This window comes from Scomber japonicus, chromosome 12 (assembly GCF_027409825.1).
Source record: "Scomber japonicus isolate fScoJap1 chromosome 12, fScoJap1.pri, whole genome shotgun sequence".
In the NCBI taxonomy this organism is placed as follows: Eukaryota; Metazoa; Chordata; class Actinopteri; order Scombriformes; family Scombridae; genus Scomber; species Scomber japonicus.
The window spans coordinates 31,289,577-31,305,328 of record NC_070589.1 but is presented as its reverse complement, the minus strand read 5'-3'; the positions used below and the strand labels follow the sequence as shown (position 1 = coordinate 31,305,328).

The 15,752-nt window shown below is 38.9% G+C and overlaps 3 protein-coding genes and 1 pseudogene across 3 annotated transcripts; 2 read left to right on the top strand and 2 right to left on the bottom strand.

Moving 5' to 3' along the window:
- LOC128369469 (histone H2AX-like) overlaps positions 1 to 13,061 on the top strand; it is a 46,938-nt pseudogene extending 33,877 nt beyond the window's left edge.
- Positions 4,221 to 4,613, top strand: LOC128369461 (histone H2B 3-like). Its single transcript, XM_053330511.1, has one exon. The coding sequence runs from the start codon at positions 4,221 to 4,223 to the stop codon at positions 4,587 to 4,589; it is 369 nt and encodes a 122-aa protein (XP_053186486.1). The 3' UTR covers positions 4,590 to 4,613.
- On the bottom strand, positions 5,822 to 12,317 carry LOC128369486 (histone H3-like). The gene is made up of 2 exons (XM_053330535.1): positions 11,986 to 12,317; positions 5,822 to 6,146 (listed from the first exon to the last, which is right to left on the bottom strand). The coding sequence occupies exons 1-2, from the start codon at positions 12,312 to 12,314 to the stop codon at positions 5,822 to 5,824; spliced, it is 654 nt and encodes a 217-aa protein (XP_053186510.1). The 5' UTR covers positions 12,315 to 12,317.
- Positions 13,062 to 13,988: 927 nt separating the features above from the next.
- LOC128369438 (histone H1-like) lies at positions 13,989 to 14,597 on the bottom strand. The gene has a single exon (XM_053330479.1). It carries the CDS (start codon positions 14,595 to 14,597, stop codon positions 13,989 to 13,991), a length of 609 nt encoding a protein of 202 aa, XP_053186454.1.
- Positions 14,598 to 15,752: the final 1,155 nt, after the last annotated feature.

Genomic DNA, 15,752 nt, shown 5'->3' with positions numbered 1-15,752 from the left:
ATCACAGAGCAGGTATTCTGTCCTTCTACAGCGTCTCTGAAACCATGACTCTCCTCCACAGAGTCCAGACCACATTCACTCAGCCTCTCTATGCTGGACTCTGGTTTTATGCAGTGATTCTTTTGTGTGGAGCCAAAGCTGAGTTCAGTAAACTCAAATAGATAAAAGTCATTTCAGACTTAATGTGTCAGATTCTGTGTTGTAATTATTCGTCTTTTTGTCTCCATGTTTCTGAACTGCACTGAGATCAGCTGTCAACTGAATGAAATTTTCAAAACATTTATATTTTATTTCTTTTTCTGCTGTTGTTTTGAGTTTCTCTAAATGTCACTTTTTCCTTTGTGTTTTTATGATCATCACTGCTCATGATGATGTTCAACTTAACTGACATTTATTCAGATGCAAATATGAACCAAACTACTAACTTCCATGTCCTTTACCTCTGAATGGTAGTTCAAGCTTCAACATTCAAAATTCAGAATCTACTTTATTGTCCTTTTCATCATGCACTTCCATACAGAAGAAAACTGAGTATTGTTTACCTTGGAAATACAAGAAAGAAATAGTGCAAATTCAAATTAGTAAATAGAAATCAAGTTTAAAGTTTGTATTGATGTATTAGATGTTGTTTGCCCTCCACTTCAGCATGGTAAACAGAGAAAACAGCAGAAATGTTCTTCATCATTGATATTTTGTTTTCATCACTTTGTGAATTAGTACAGAAATATATTAGAAGCTGCATTCAGCCCAATCAGAATAAATATCAGAAACAATTCACATGTTCATTTTAGTTTTAAGCCATTAAGAGTTCATATACGATGTTTTGTGAAGATGTATGTTGTTAAGATTCCTCAGTTATCACTCAAACTCAGTTTCAACTAAACTAAACTAAACTAACAATTACACCAAATGAAACATGAAAACTGTATCAGGTATCACATTAAATCATAAAATGAATAAATCTGCTTTCGCTAAATCAATTTTGGTCAATCAGATTTCATAAAGTCTCTAGTTTCAAACTGTATTAACAACTTGAAAACTGCTGAATGCACATGAACAGCTCTGACCGTAACTGCTTGGTCATATTTGAACATCAGCAGCAGCTGATCTGTTTTATGCATAGGATTCATGTTCAGGTGCTATATCGTCATATTTGATTTGTTGTGATAATCATGTTCTGGCTCCTGATCACAAGTTGAAGATAAAAAGCTGTCATGATGTTTAATAAAAGGAGTGAAGTCAGCTTTGAGCTCTCTGTAATGTGCTTTAATGAAAGCAGAGTTAGGTATTCATGGACTTTAGTTTTGTAGTTGCACTGTTGCCCCCTGCTGGACATTTAGCGCTACATGTGCCGCTTTCAACATAAAACAGATAGGCTGAGATTCTGACCAACTATCTACTCAAGTATTGTATTTCTGTTGTGAGTCTATATTGACATACACACTGTGTGACTACAGGCAGCATCTTACATACTGTATGTGTGTTTCCCTGTATCCATCCTGCTGTCCATCATATCACAGCTATTATATTCCACAATGCACATCTCTGGTTTGAGATTTATAGTCTGAGGCCGCTCTGACAAAGATGAGCAGAAGTGTGCAGAGATGAATGGTGACTGAATTTTAAATGAAATAAATTAAATCTTTTATATATGTGGAATCTGTAACTCTGTTGGCTTCTGTGCTGTGTGAAAGTGAAAGCTTTCTGACTCAGAAAAATGTGTTTTTACAAATGTAGTAAAATCAAAAACTGAAACCTCCCATTTGCAAAAATAGTCATATCTTTTGCTGTGGGAATTATTTTTATATTACAGACTGACTGCATCTCACAGTCAGTTAGGTGATTTTTGCTCCTCCAGGCCGTAGCTCCCTCATCAGTAAGGCCCAGGACCCTCACGGACCCGTCCCAACCACAGACAAGCCTCATGGCCTCATATTAACTTTACATAACATAATCTTATATTTTCAAACATTGTTTTTTGTTTTTTTAGCCATCACATCTATTATAGTAATTTTATGACGGTTATATTTACTGACTCTCAACATTTATTTTCCTTCTCATTCAAAAATAAATTTTCTGAAAGTTTTTCATTTAGAAGATACACATTGTAACTTCTGTGCATATGTTTAAAACTAAATTTTAATTGTTTACTGATTTATTTGTATCTTTTATTATCACAAAAACTCACAACACACTACAACTACATGATATTTAATATATTGTAACGCGTGTGAGCACATAAAACTGCTTATTATAAAGTATTATATGAGAGCAGTGTCACATTCAGCTTCTTTACATGTCCACCAAGAACAATACAAACATTTCAGCTTAGGGATCTGTTTCCAACCAACAGCACTATGTTAGCTGTCAGGTTAAAAAAAGGGAAAAACGCCCAAAAAAAAGCGATCACTTTGCGTTGGAGTAACTGCGTGGGCGGATCTGCTGAATCTGATCCCGCCCAGCAAATCCGCGCCAGCTGTCCTCTTTTAGGTCCGCAGACAAGCTCTAAATACAGAAGCTGCACTCCATGTCTCACATTCGTCTTTTGATTTGTTCAAAGAAGTCTAGTAAACATGAGTGGAAGAGGCAAGGGAGGAAAGGGACTCGGAAAAGGAGGCGCCAAGCGTCACCGTAAAGTTCTCCGTGATAACATCCAGGGAATCACCAAACCCGCCATCCGCCGTCTGGCTCGCCGCGGTGGTGTCAAGCGTATCTCCGGTCTGATCTACGAGGAGACCCGCGGTGTGTTGAAGGTCTTCCTGGAGAATGTCATCCGTGATGCCGTCACCTACACCGAGCACGCCAAGAGAAAGACCGTGACCGCCATGGATGTGGTTTATGCTCTCAAGAGGCAGGGACGCACCCTGTACGGTTTCGGAGGTTAAATCTGATCCTGACCCGCTGATAGTCAAACACAAAGGCTCTTTTAAGAGCCACCCACCTTCTCTAAGAGTTGTCCTGTTTGTGTTTTGCAGTAACTATATCACGAACTATGTTCATAGGGTTTGATACATCAGGAAAAATCCTGAAGAAATGTTACCCATATGATGCCTATATTATACATCAAGTGTCTTAACTTCAATGGAGTCTTGACGCAATCATAAGACCCTGAGATCCAAACTAGTGCTGGCCACCCACCTCCTCCTAGACTTGTACACTTTGTATCAGGAAATAAGTAGATAGTAATTCATGATAAAATGCCTGTTTTGAATAAAGTGTCAATGTTAAAGGAGTCTGAAAAGCTGATAAGTAGAGCAGGATTGCCCACTGAGTGCTCCTGTTTATTTGACCTCTAAAAGATGAATATAGAAAAATAGCCTGATAATATCGGCAGGTTACTTATTGAACAACACGCCTGTCTTTAACATGAGCTAAAACTTTGTTTCCTGCAAGGTTGAGTTCATCAGGACTATAAGGCATGAGTGACAATGACTGATTCATAAAGACATGTTACAGGAAGCACACTAATGAATATTTAAAGTGACCAGTTGAGAGCAATGATGGATAGATTTATAAAGATAAATCATGCCATTTCTAAAAAACAAAGAGGCACATTCATTAAAGTGCTCAGAGAAAACACATGAAGTGTCAATAGAGTTGATCATTAGAAGGTTACCTGGAAGGATTAATTATCTTATATGAAACATTTGACTTGAACATGTATTTGTGTGTTAAGTAAGTCCAGACCTTTATCCAGGAAATATTAGAAATCAAATTATTCCAATAAAAAGTGACATGCCATCCTGTTATAAGAGTGCAGGAATCACTGTTATTGTTTTGTGGAGATCAGAGAAACATGATCTTCATGTGTCAGCTGAATCCAGCATGAGAGAGTATTGTTATTTATGTGGATTAAAGATTGATGAAATTATTTTTTATGTTTTATATGTTTTATCATAGATCAGTAAAATATGTCAGTTTGTGGAATATTCAATCTAAATAAATTATGTTTATATCTCTATAGTTATGGACTTTTGTAAAGCATATTATATTATAAACAGTGGATACTCTTCAAATGAGATTGGCGCTCTTTCAGTAAAAAGGCGCTCAGATGGTTCCTCAAAGGTTGGGGCGGTGTCTTGTGTTGCGCATGCTCAGTCTCACTAACAGAAAGCCAATCCTGTTCGAGCAACAGCACAGATAATTTGCATCAGATGAACATTTAGAGGCTGGTTGAAGCTGTTGAAGTTATTCGTCTGTGGAAATCTGCGAAGATAACCATGCCCGATCCAGTCAAAGCACCCAAGAAAGGCTCCAAGAAGGCCGTGTCTAAGGCCACCAAGACCGGCAAGAAGAAGAGAAAGACAAGGAAGGAGAGCTATGCCATCTACGTGTACAAGGTGCTGAAGCAGGTCCACCCTGATACCGGTATCTCCTCCAAGGCCATGGGCATCATGAACTCCTTTGTTGGTGACATCTTTGAGCGTATTGCTGGTGAGGCTTCCCGCCTTGCTCACTACAACAAGCGCTCCACCATCACCTCCAGGGAGATCCAGACCGCCGTCCGCCTGCTGCTGCCCGGTGAGCTGGCCAAACACGCCGTGTCTGAGGGCACCAAGGCCGTCACAAAGTACACCAGCTCCAAGTAAACAAGTGCTGTTTGTACCAACAACCCAAAGGTCCTTTTCAGGACCACCCACTCCTTCAACTAAGAGCTTTATTCCTTTGTTCAATGTTACACGCTGGTTTTCTTTGATCTTAAAACAAACTTAAAAAAAAATCCAATAATGAACTCACACAACCAATTTAATCTCAACTGATTGAAGATTTTCAGTGTTTGTGGGAAAATATTCGTCTACCATTAAATCAACCAAGAAGTTTTTTGTTTGTTTTGTTTTTTTTCATCTAGTGTATTTTTGTTTTCATGCGACCAGACTGCATTTAACTGAATATGGCTGCACTGTATAATTTGACCAGGGTGACGCTGCTGCTATACATAAATGCACATGTTAATACTTCTCGTCATTTACTTAACATAGCATCTGACTTACATACAATAAATACATGAAGTGTTCAGACTGTTTCTAGAAAGGACAGAACAAGATGAGCAATCTACAAATCAAAAACATCCAACAATCAGGAAATGAATAAATGTATACAAGGTGAAATGACAAGGCAAAAAATCCAGAAATAAATCATGAACAAACTATAGAAAGAAATGAAACTTTATTCATGGACACATCCGCAGGTCCACATCAACCAAATAAAAAAAAGCCCAAGATAATATAAATATATACAGGGTTAAAAAAGAACAATGCCATCATTTAATATAATACATAAGAATCTATGAATTTCAATCAAGTAGAATAGTATACTATACTATCAGTGATAGTTTTATAATTTGAGGAAGCAAACATTAAGCAGTCATAATCTGGTCACTTGAAAATTAGTCTTATTTAAAAAGGTAAGCATTATCAAGTTTATTTCATGTAGACACAATTACTTTTATACAAAACCATACTGGTGTATTTCATGCTCCAAAGTGAAATAGGAAAGCTCTTACATTTAATTCAAGTTGTACAGTAAAACATGTTTTTCGTACAATTTAATTTACCCTTCAAATGATCTCCATTGACACACTGCATTTTCTGGTTGTCTGACATGTAATTAACGTTTTCGGTCTGAATTACAGATCATCCTCTCAGGCAAGTGTTAATTGCAGGTTACTTCAGCTGTATGTCACTCAGATACTTATACCTATTGATGATATAGTTAAATATACAGTACACAGTAGTTGATATAGGTAAGGACAACTCTTAGAGGAGGTGGGTGGCTCTTAAAAGAGCCTTTGTGTTTGACTATCAGAGGGTCAGGATCAGATTTAACCTCCGAAACCGTACAGGGTGCGTCCCTGCCTCTTCAGAGCATAAACCACATCCATGGCGGTCACGGTCTTTCTCTTGGCGTGCTCGGTGTAGGTGACGGCATCACGGATGACATTCTCCAGGAAGACCTTCAACACACCGCGGGTCTCCTCGTAGATCAGACCGGAGATACGCTTGACACCACCGCGGCGAGCCAGACGGCGGATGGCGGGTTTGGTGATTCCCTGGATGTTATCACGGAGAACTTTACGGTGACGCTTGGCGCCTCCTTTACCGAGTCCCTTTCCTCCCTTGCCTCTTCCACTCATTTTTACTAATGTTCTTTCAAACAAGTTAAAAGATGAACGTGAGGTTTGGAGTGCAGCTTCTATATTTAGAGCTTGTCTGCGGACCTAAAAGAGGACAGTTTGCGCGTACTTTGTGGGCGGGATCAGATTTAACAGATCCTCCCACGAAGTTTTTCAAAGCACAGTGGTCTGTTTCATGGCTTTCCCTCCATATTGTGTTTTTCTGTGACATTTGGCGGGTGAACCTGACAGCTAACATTGTGCTGTTGTGTAGAAACAGTTCATTGTTCTTGTTGGACATGAAAACATTAAAAATGTCAGACTGCTCTTATATCACATCACAATACAGTTTATGAATGACTGAAGACAAGCACATTTCTGTGTTCAGATGTGTTATTAAGTATAATGTAGGTTTACTGTAATGTGTAGTGAGCTTTTGTTTTAATAAAATATATTTAAATACATCAGTAAATGTGTTACTTATAGGTTTCCGGTTTTTAATGTTAAAGGACAGATACAAACAATATGACAAAAATAACATTATAAATACTAATTATTATTATTATTATCTTTTTGATGATAAACATTACTGGGCTACCATAACCTTTAAATACATGTTACCAATGGAAATGATCTACAAAGTTATTCTAGTGTACAATTTAATGAAGAAATGACTTTATATGTAAACAGAAACTACTAGACCAATTTTTCAAGTCTGTTAAAATAACAGTCAGGAGCTCAAATGAACACTAAAAGATGTTTTTCTTGCTGTAATCATTCCTCATGTTCATACTGACCGTCAGAAGATCCCTTCATAATGTAAGTGATGGAGGACTAAATCCACAGTCCTCCTTCTTTAAAGGTTTATTTGACGCTAATAAGAGACCCTGAAGTGTCCACACCAACCAAGAATGTAATACTGATTCAAGTCTACTGGCCTTGTATTACATTGTCTTTAATGTTCTCTGTAAATTACATTGAAACAATTACATGTGTAATATGGGGTTAACGTTTCACATTAATACAGAGAAACAGAAGAGAGAATCACAGCCAGGTCTGCTGATGTAACATATGTATATTAATACAATCTAAAATGTTTATAGTTTATATCAATGTTCAAACTTTTGTCTATCTCTAAATCTCTTTTTTTTTAAACTGACAGAGTGAAGATGACCAGTAGAGGGTCTGCTGTCCAGGTTAGAGGTGTTTTCACTTGTCTGCACTGATTCTGTAAATATAATAACACATGTAAATTATTTGTACACACCTCAATTTGAGCTGCTAATTCTGAAAAGTATGAAATTATTTGAACAAACTGACACAACGTGATATTACATATTTTTGAAGCTGGCAAAGACAGAGTAAATGTGTGAGGACCACAGCTGCTCACAAAGTGATGAGACTGCACTTTTCTTAAGTCTGTATTGTACATGTCTTCATGAAGTGAAAATCACAACAGCTCAACAACTGAAATCTGAAAACTGATAAAGGACACAAGAGGACGCCTTCATCCTGCTAACCAGGGACATCTCAGGTTACACTGGGAACACACGGAGAGTGGCGAAAAGCAGCCTGCAGCGACTTGCCATGCACTCTCTATGTAAACTTGTGGCAGCCGCACTTCAGTTTGTCTACAGTTAAGAGTGTTAAGAATGTGTTTTCAAGGTAATAAAATGTTGATAAATGTTGATATGAAACTGACAAGAGTCATTAGGAAGGCAAATGTTAAGTTAAACTGCTGAAAACTTTGCTTTTTTTTCTTTATTTGTTTGTTTTTTTATTACTGCCATACAAGTGTGTTTTATTTACATGCTTTTTGCTTGATATAATATGGTATGTCTATGGGTGGGACAGGGTCCATGGTAGCTGCAGCCTGAAAGAATAAAAATCACCTATATGACTGTGAGATGCAGTCAGTCTGTAATATACACATAATTTGGAGTGCCACAACATAATATCTGAATACTTTTGTAAATGAGAGATTTAAGTTTTTTTTTAATTTTAATATATTTTCTTATTACTTTTTTATGTTTGCTGACTGACCATTGTGATGGTGTACTGGAAGAGGATGGAAGAGTGTAGAGGGAGGTTTTTTTGTTTTTTGTTTTTTGTTTTTTACTTTTTACCTTTTCTGAGATTTTTTTTCAGCAGATGATTTAACCATCACAGGGCCCTGGCCAAAAATTGAAATAAGAAAATGTCTACATTGATGAAATGTACAAATCAAATATTATTTCTGTGTTATAGAAAACACATTCACATTTTCACAGAAGCTGTAAATGAAATCCTGAAATTAGGAGAGAAGAACATATTATTTATTGTTGATATGAACTGTTTTATTCAAGATGTAAATGGTGAATAATGGGAAATGATCTCCTTATTGATTGTTCATGATAGTTACATTTGTATACCACTTTTCTTTACAAATTTACAGCGTGATGAGAACAAAGTGTATAAAATAAAGGATAATGTGCTATTTTCTCTGTTTAAGATGCTGAAGAGAACAACAAGAAATGTATCAATGAAGACATGAAACTGAGATTTAGAACAAAGAGAAGTTTAGATTTTCATCTGATAGATGTAATTAAAGGTTAAAATTGCCTCCATTAATAAAAAGACAGGAAACTGACATTTACAGAAACTCAAACACCAACCGAACAACAAATGAAAACCAAAGAGAACAACAACACAGACTGCTGTCTATTTGAGTTTATATAACATAATTAAACCAGAGTCCAGCATAGAGAGGCTGAGTGAATGTGGTCTGGACTCTGTGGAGGAGAGTCATGGTTTCAGAGACGCTGTAGAAGGACAGAATACCTGCTCTGTGATCCAGGTACACTCCTAGTCTGGAGGAACAAGGACCTGAGATGGGAGATGAGACATTGTTCCAAAATGTATAACTTTTTTTGTTACATTTTAAAGCCCATTTCAGTCTCCTTTTCTGCTGATACTCTTGTATGTGACTGCTACATAAAATCCCACTCCATTCCACCTCCCAATAACAAGTCCAGTCAGACTCTCTCTACTCAGGACCTGATCAAAAAATAACTAATATATGTAGGCAGTGTTCTAATCCAGAGTGATTTTATGTGAATATTTTAAGAACTCAGCTTCGTTCTTGGGCTCTGGTTGTGAAACTGACAGTAAAACGTCCACTTCAGTCACTGTCAGTGAGATGTTTGTCCATTGCTCCTTCAGGATGTCCTGTAGTTTATCTCTGAAAACAGATTAAAAAAATAAATATAAAAGTGTGTATGAAAGTGTGAATTGTAGATTTTTGTGTATGAGGAGCACCTCTGTAGTGTTACATTTAGACTTTAGATTCATAACAGTGACACCTTGTGGTTAAAATATATAGTGCAGCTGTATTCAGCTCAATGACTCAAGTTAGAGAACAAAAGTCAGTTGCTCCTTTGTGTTTCCAGTATTTAAATATACTTTATTACATTTCTAGCAGAGACTGGTCCTCGTTACTGTGTGTGCACAAATAACCAAAAGTGTGCTACAGTATTATTCTGCAGTGCATAGAAATACAATTAAAAATGAAATATAAAATACAACCAATATTATCAATACAGCAATAATTGAATTATTTATCTCCATCCTTATAATTATTCATAATAATTGAAGGATGTTTTTCAAAAGTTAAGATGGTGATGCTGCCAATGATCTTATTAACTGACAAGGAACTCGTAAAAAATTGGAGCTCAGGGAACTCAGGAAACACTATCATAATGTAATATGATGGGGGTAAAATCCAGTCCTCTTTCTGTACAAAAATGTATTTAAAGGTTTGTCTGAAGCTAATATGAAGCAAGTCATCCGAAAAAACCTAAAGTGTCGGCACCAATCAAAAATGTAATCATGATTCAAGTTTATTGGCCTTGTATTACATTGTCACCGAAACAATTACATGTATAATATGGGGTAAACTTTTCACATGAATACAGAGTAACAGAAGACAGAACCACAGCCAGGTCTGCTCAGGTAACACATATATTAGTACAATATAAATGTTTATAATTTCTGTCAAGGTTCAAACTTTCATCCATCTCTACACTTCTTTCAAAGACTGACATGTACAGTAAAGGGTCTGCTGTCTAGGATAGAGGTGTCTTCTGTAAATCATAATCACATGTTTAAATTAATTGTATACACCTCAGTTTAAGCTAAATGTGAACTTTGAAATTCTGAAACGTATGAAATTATTTGAACAAACTGGCACAGAGTGATATTATATGATTATATGATGAGTGATATTATAACAATATATATTTGAAACTACCAAAGATGGAGTAAAGTTTGTACATGTCTACCTGTAGTGAAAATCACAACAGCTCAACAATTGAAATGTGAAAATTCATGCATGACACAAGAGGGCGCCTTCATCCTGCTAACCAGGGACATAGTGGAGGATAATACTCCTCAACTCAGGTTGTCTGCAGTTAAGAGTGTTAAGAGTGTTTTCAGGGTAATTAGGAATTCAAATTTTAAGTTCATGCTCTGACAATTTTGCATTTTGTTTGTTTTTCAAATTACTGCCAAACTAGTGTGTTTTATGTACTTTCTTTTTGCTTGATATAGTATGTCTATGGGTGGGACAGGGTATGTGAGGGTCCCAGGCCTTGCAGATGAAGCAGCTGCAACCTGGAAAAATAAAAATCACCTAGCTGACTATGAGATGCAGTCAGTCTGTAATATAAAAATAACTGAGTTAAACTAGCTTGAACTCTGATCTGAACAGCATGTGTTGCTTCACCAAATGTTGGTTGCACCCATCTTCAAAGTGTAGATCTGAAGGGGATGGAATAAAGACATGTGGACAGAGCGGAGCTTGTTGTGTTTGATTAAACAGAGAAGTGTCATCAGGGTTTTTGCAAATGTTAACTTACTGAACTAAGCTGACAACATGGTACTGGTTGGACTTTTGTGTGAAGGGGACACTGCAAAGGACTGAATGTATTTTAATCATATAATTTCTCTGCAGCAGTATTGTGAGGAGAGTGTGTTGTGTTTGAAATTAAAGTTTAACCAGAGATGTTATCTTATGCAACAACAAACCTCCTAATGAATGTCAACCTTTGACAATCATACTCTGCAGAAATTGTCAACAGGTTTAAACATTTGGGAACTGTGACTGATGGACACCTTAACTTCACAGATAATACTGACTATATTTATAAGAAATCCAGAAAGATGTGATTTCTGCTCAGGGAGTTAAATGATTGTAGACTCAGTGAGAAAAAAATAGCAATTTATGTGTATATCTGGCAGTTTTTCAACTTGGTCATGCTTAATGGAAGTCTGAATGTAGGGGAAAAAAATGAACTTTAACCTCCAATACATCTCTGGTTAGCATGATGATGCTGTGATGACATAACATGATAAAAGTGCAGTATTATCACTTTGTGAGAAGCTGTGGTCCTCACTCTTCCCCTCCAGCTACTACTGTACATATAATAAGAGACTGACCACAAGGTGGTGATCTTTAATCACTCATCAAATTGACTTCCACATAACTGAAGAAATAAAGCTCTATGCAGCTTTCTGTGAGTCATCCTGTCTGATTATTCATGTTTGATGACGCACTCTTAGATTACACTTATTATACTGACTTTTTTCACGTTATAGTTGTCATTTGGAAATAATACATTACATGAACCTGTGTGATAATGTGTTAAAATGTAATAAAATATTGATTGTGTACAGGCAGCAGAGGAAGCAGCTCTTTAGGAAAGGTGAGGTGGCTCTGAAAAGAGCCGTTGTGGTTTGTAAAGAAGAAGACAATTTAAGCTCTCTCTCCACGGATGCGGCGAGCCAACTGGATGTCTTTGGGCATGATGGTGACCCTCTTGGCGTGGATGGCGCACAGGTTGGTGTCCTCGAACAGACCGACCAGGTAAGCCTCGCTGGCCTCCTGCAGAGCCATGACAGCAGAGCTCTGGAAGCGCAGGTCGGTCTTGAAGTCCTGAGCGATTTCTCTGACCAGACGCTGGAAGGGCAGCTTGCGGATCAGCAGCTCGGTGGATTTCTGGTAACGACGGATCTCTCTGAGAGCCACGGTACCGGGCCTGTAACGATGGGGCTTCTTGACTCCACCGGTGGCCGGGGCGCTCTTACGGGCAGCCTTGGTGGCCAGCTGCTTCCTGGGGGCTTTGCCTCCGGTAGATTTACGGGCGGTTTGCTTGGTTCTTGCCATTGCTTCTCGTTTCTCTGATCAGGAGAAAATAGTGTTTGATAGCCGGGAAACGCTGCTTTTAAATAGTCGGAGCGGCTGCGGAGCTGTGACGCTAATTCAGACCTCCGGGTCCTGATTGGTGAGCGGCTCTTCCTGGAGCTTAGCACCGCCTGCAGGAGCCTGAAGCTCCGCTGCTTATTGGACGAAGGTAGCTTGAAAAAGTCCGCCAAAATGAGAGCGGCTCCCCCTCCACAGCACTGCTGAAAGCCTCTTTTCTGGTGGGTGGGACATCAGTCCTTTCCCTCCTCCGTGTACATATAAAGGAAGGTTCGCTGTATTTTCGCCACACTTTCTAAGTTGAGACTCTAGAAAATATCTGAAATCATGAGTGGACGAGGCAAAACCGGAGGCAAGGCCCGCGCTAAGGCAAAGACCCGATCATCCCGTGCTGGGCTCCAGTTCCCAGTCGGTCGTGTCCACAGGCATCTGAGGAAGGGCAACTATGCCCAGCGTGTTGGTGCCGGTGCCCCCGTCTACCTTGCGGCTGTGCTGGAGTACCTGACCGCTGAGATCCTGGAGCTGGCTGGAAACGCTGCCCGCGACAACAAGAAGACCAGGATCATCCCCCGTCACCTGCAGCTGGCTGTCCGCAACGACGAGGAGCTCAACAAGCTGCTGGGTGGAGTGACCATCGCTCAGGGTGGTGTGCTGCCCAATATCCAGGCTGTGCTGCTGCCCAAGAAGACCGAGAAACCCGCCAAGAAGTAAATCTAAGGCCCCGTTCCTCAACAACACAAAGGCTCTTTTAAGAGCCACACACTCCTGATAAAGAGTCCAAATCCTCATGTTTGTTAAACACAATTTAAAACTGATATTAGGACCATTTATTTATTATTATTATTATTATTATTAATATTATTATTATTATTATTATTATTATTATTATTATTATTATTAATTTGCTGACCACCTGTACAATGTATCTCAACTTAGCTATATAAAAAGTGCAATTAAGAACATATTACATCTGCAGAAAGCACATTATTTATGTATTCATGTATTTTCTAATGAGTTAATACAAGCCTGACAGTTCATCAGTAATACAAATAAAAACATTGTTAACACTTAACTTTGTAGTAGGCTACCTCAAATTCATAAATCAAAATAAACTTAAAACTGAGTCAATAAAATGAGTCAATAAATATATTTACTGTAGTAAATCATTATTAGTCATCATAAGTATTTATTAAATGACTTAATTATAATGACCTGACAATAGCTGGTGCGCAGCTAAAACACACTGAAGCTCTGAAGTAATAAGTAAGTAATGAATTGGTCATTGTATGCCTTTTACTGGTCATAATAAACACCATCAGATTTGAAGTTATTGCAGAATATCTGTTATGATGTATTAATTCTTACAGCTAAGTGTTAGTTATATACATGTCATTCTGAGTGAGTGTCTGTGTTCCTGCTCAGACCAAATGAGCTCATTCTCCTGTCAAACTGATATGTCTGAAATATATCATTTATTGTAAAAACACTTAACTAGGGGAAAACAACAGATCATAACTCAACTGAAGAGAAAATACTATATTATAAAAACACTATTAGGAATATGCTCTTTACAGAAAGGTGTGTGGCTCTTAAAAGAGCCTTTGATCAGGTTATGGGATTCAGACGACTGATGACAGCTCACTTCTTCTTGGGTGCCGCCTTCTTTGCTTTGGGCTTGGCCACCTTCTTTGCGGGGGCTTTCTTGGCTGCGGGAGCCTTCTTCACCACTTTCTTGGGGCTCTTTGCGGCCTTTTTGGGGCTCTTGGCGGGCTTCTTAGCGGCCTTCTTGGGGCTCTTGGCTACTTTCTTGGCCGCTGCGGGCTTCTTGACCTTCTTGGGGGATTTCTTAGCGGCTGCTGTCTTGGCCTTCTTAGCTGCTGCGGGTTTCTTGGCGGCGGGCTTCTTGGCTTTAGGAGCGGCTTTCTTTGCGGGCTTGGCCTCAGCCTTCTTGCTCATCTTGAAGGAGCCGGAGGCCCCGGTCCCCTTGGTCTGGACCAGTGTCCCCTTGGTCACCAGACTCTTGACGGCGGTCTTAACGCGGGCCTTGTTCTTGTCCACATCGTAACCTCCGGCAGCCAGAGCCTTCTTGAGGGCGGCCAGAGACACTCCGCTGCGCTCCTTGGAGGCGGACACAGCTTTAACGATGAGCTCGCTGACGCTGGGGCCAGTCTTCTTGGGCTTTGCTGCTGCCTTCTTCTTGGGGGCTTTAGCCGGGGCGGCTGCGGGAGCTGGAGCTACTTCTGCCATAGTTTGGTCGAGGATTAGTTCTACGTGAATCTCAGAGTCTGGGTAGACTGATGGAGTATACGAGGCAGGAGGCGGCACTTAAACACACCATGAGAACCGTGTAGACTCAGCCCAGCTGCTGGCTCCTGTGAGCAGTGTGAATGTCTAACACTTGTGTTTTCTGCTAGTGATAAAACAGTAAAAAAATAAGTGTGAGAGAAGTGTTGAAGGCTGACAGTGAAGACAGCAGATAGCGGACATGTTTGTCTTCATATAGAAGTCATGTAGAGCTCTGATGCTCTCTGCATTTAGTTTGTGGAGCAAACAAACCTCACCTGTTCACCGCCGCGGACAGCACTGCTCAGCGGCTTTTCTCTCTCATTTCTCTCCTAAAATGCTGTAAAATACATCCAAACTCCTCCAAAAGCAGTTTTCCAGCTGGCTCACATGTTTGTTCACAGACTGAAAGTAAAAACTTTCATCTATTGGTGATTAGTTTGTAATAAAATGAAGCTTTTGTGGTAGCAGCAAACACACTGATCAGGCTGATGAAGCAGTTCAGTGAGACTTCCTGTCAGAGCTGCTCTGTGACTGTATATATTTCTTCTGTTATTCTGATGATTATTTAATAACAAATAATCCATAACACTGTTCTCTGCAACATGTCTGTGTGTTAGTTATTATTCATGGTTCTACAGTAATGTGGAAACAGTGGATCAGTTGTAATGTAAGAAATAGCCTAATATTGACAATATTGCAACATGAATGCATCATTGGTGATTGTCTTGAGGATGAGAACGTTTCGTGCTATATTTTAATTTATTTGAATGAATACAATTTATTTAATTGCATTGCATGTTAAGATGGGGGCATCGTCTTGCGAGGATCATGGTCTTTTTTATGCCTGTATATGCCTTATTTTTAGTTTTGTTTGCCCAAGAAGCCAATGCAAATGTTTTCTTGTTGCTTGGCACTCATGAACAGTTTTGCAGTAGCTGGGTGCAATATCTGCTGATAGCTATAAAATAAAACTTAATTTTACAGTTGGTGTGTATGTGAAATATTACACTAAGGAGCAGTTTCTGGATGTCCTGCAGCTTGTACTTCAGTCCTCTATCAGGCCTCACTCTCTTCATGTGTCCCAGGTTGCTGTAGGAGTCTTCATCACTCACTGTG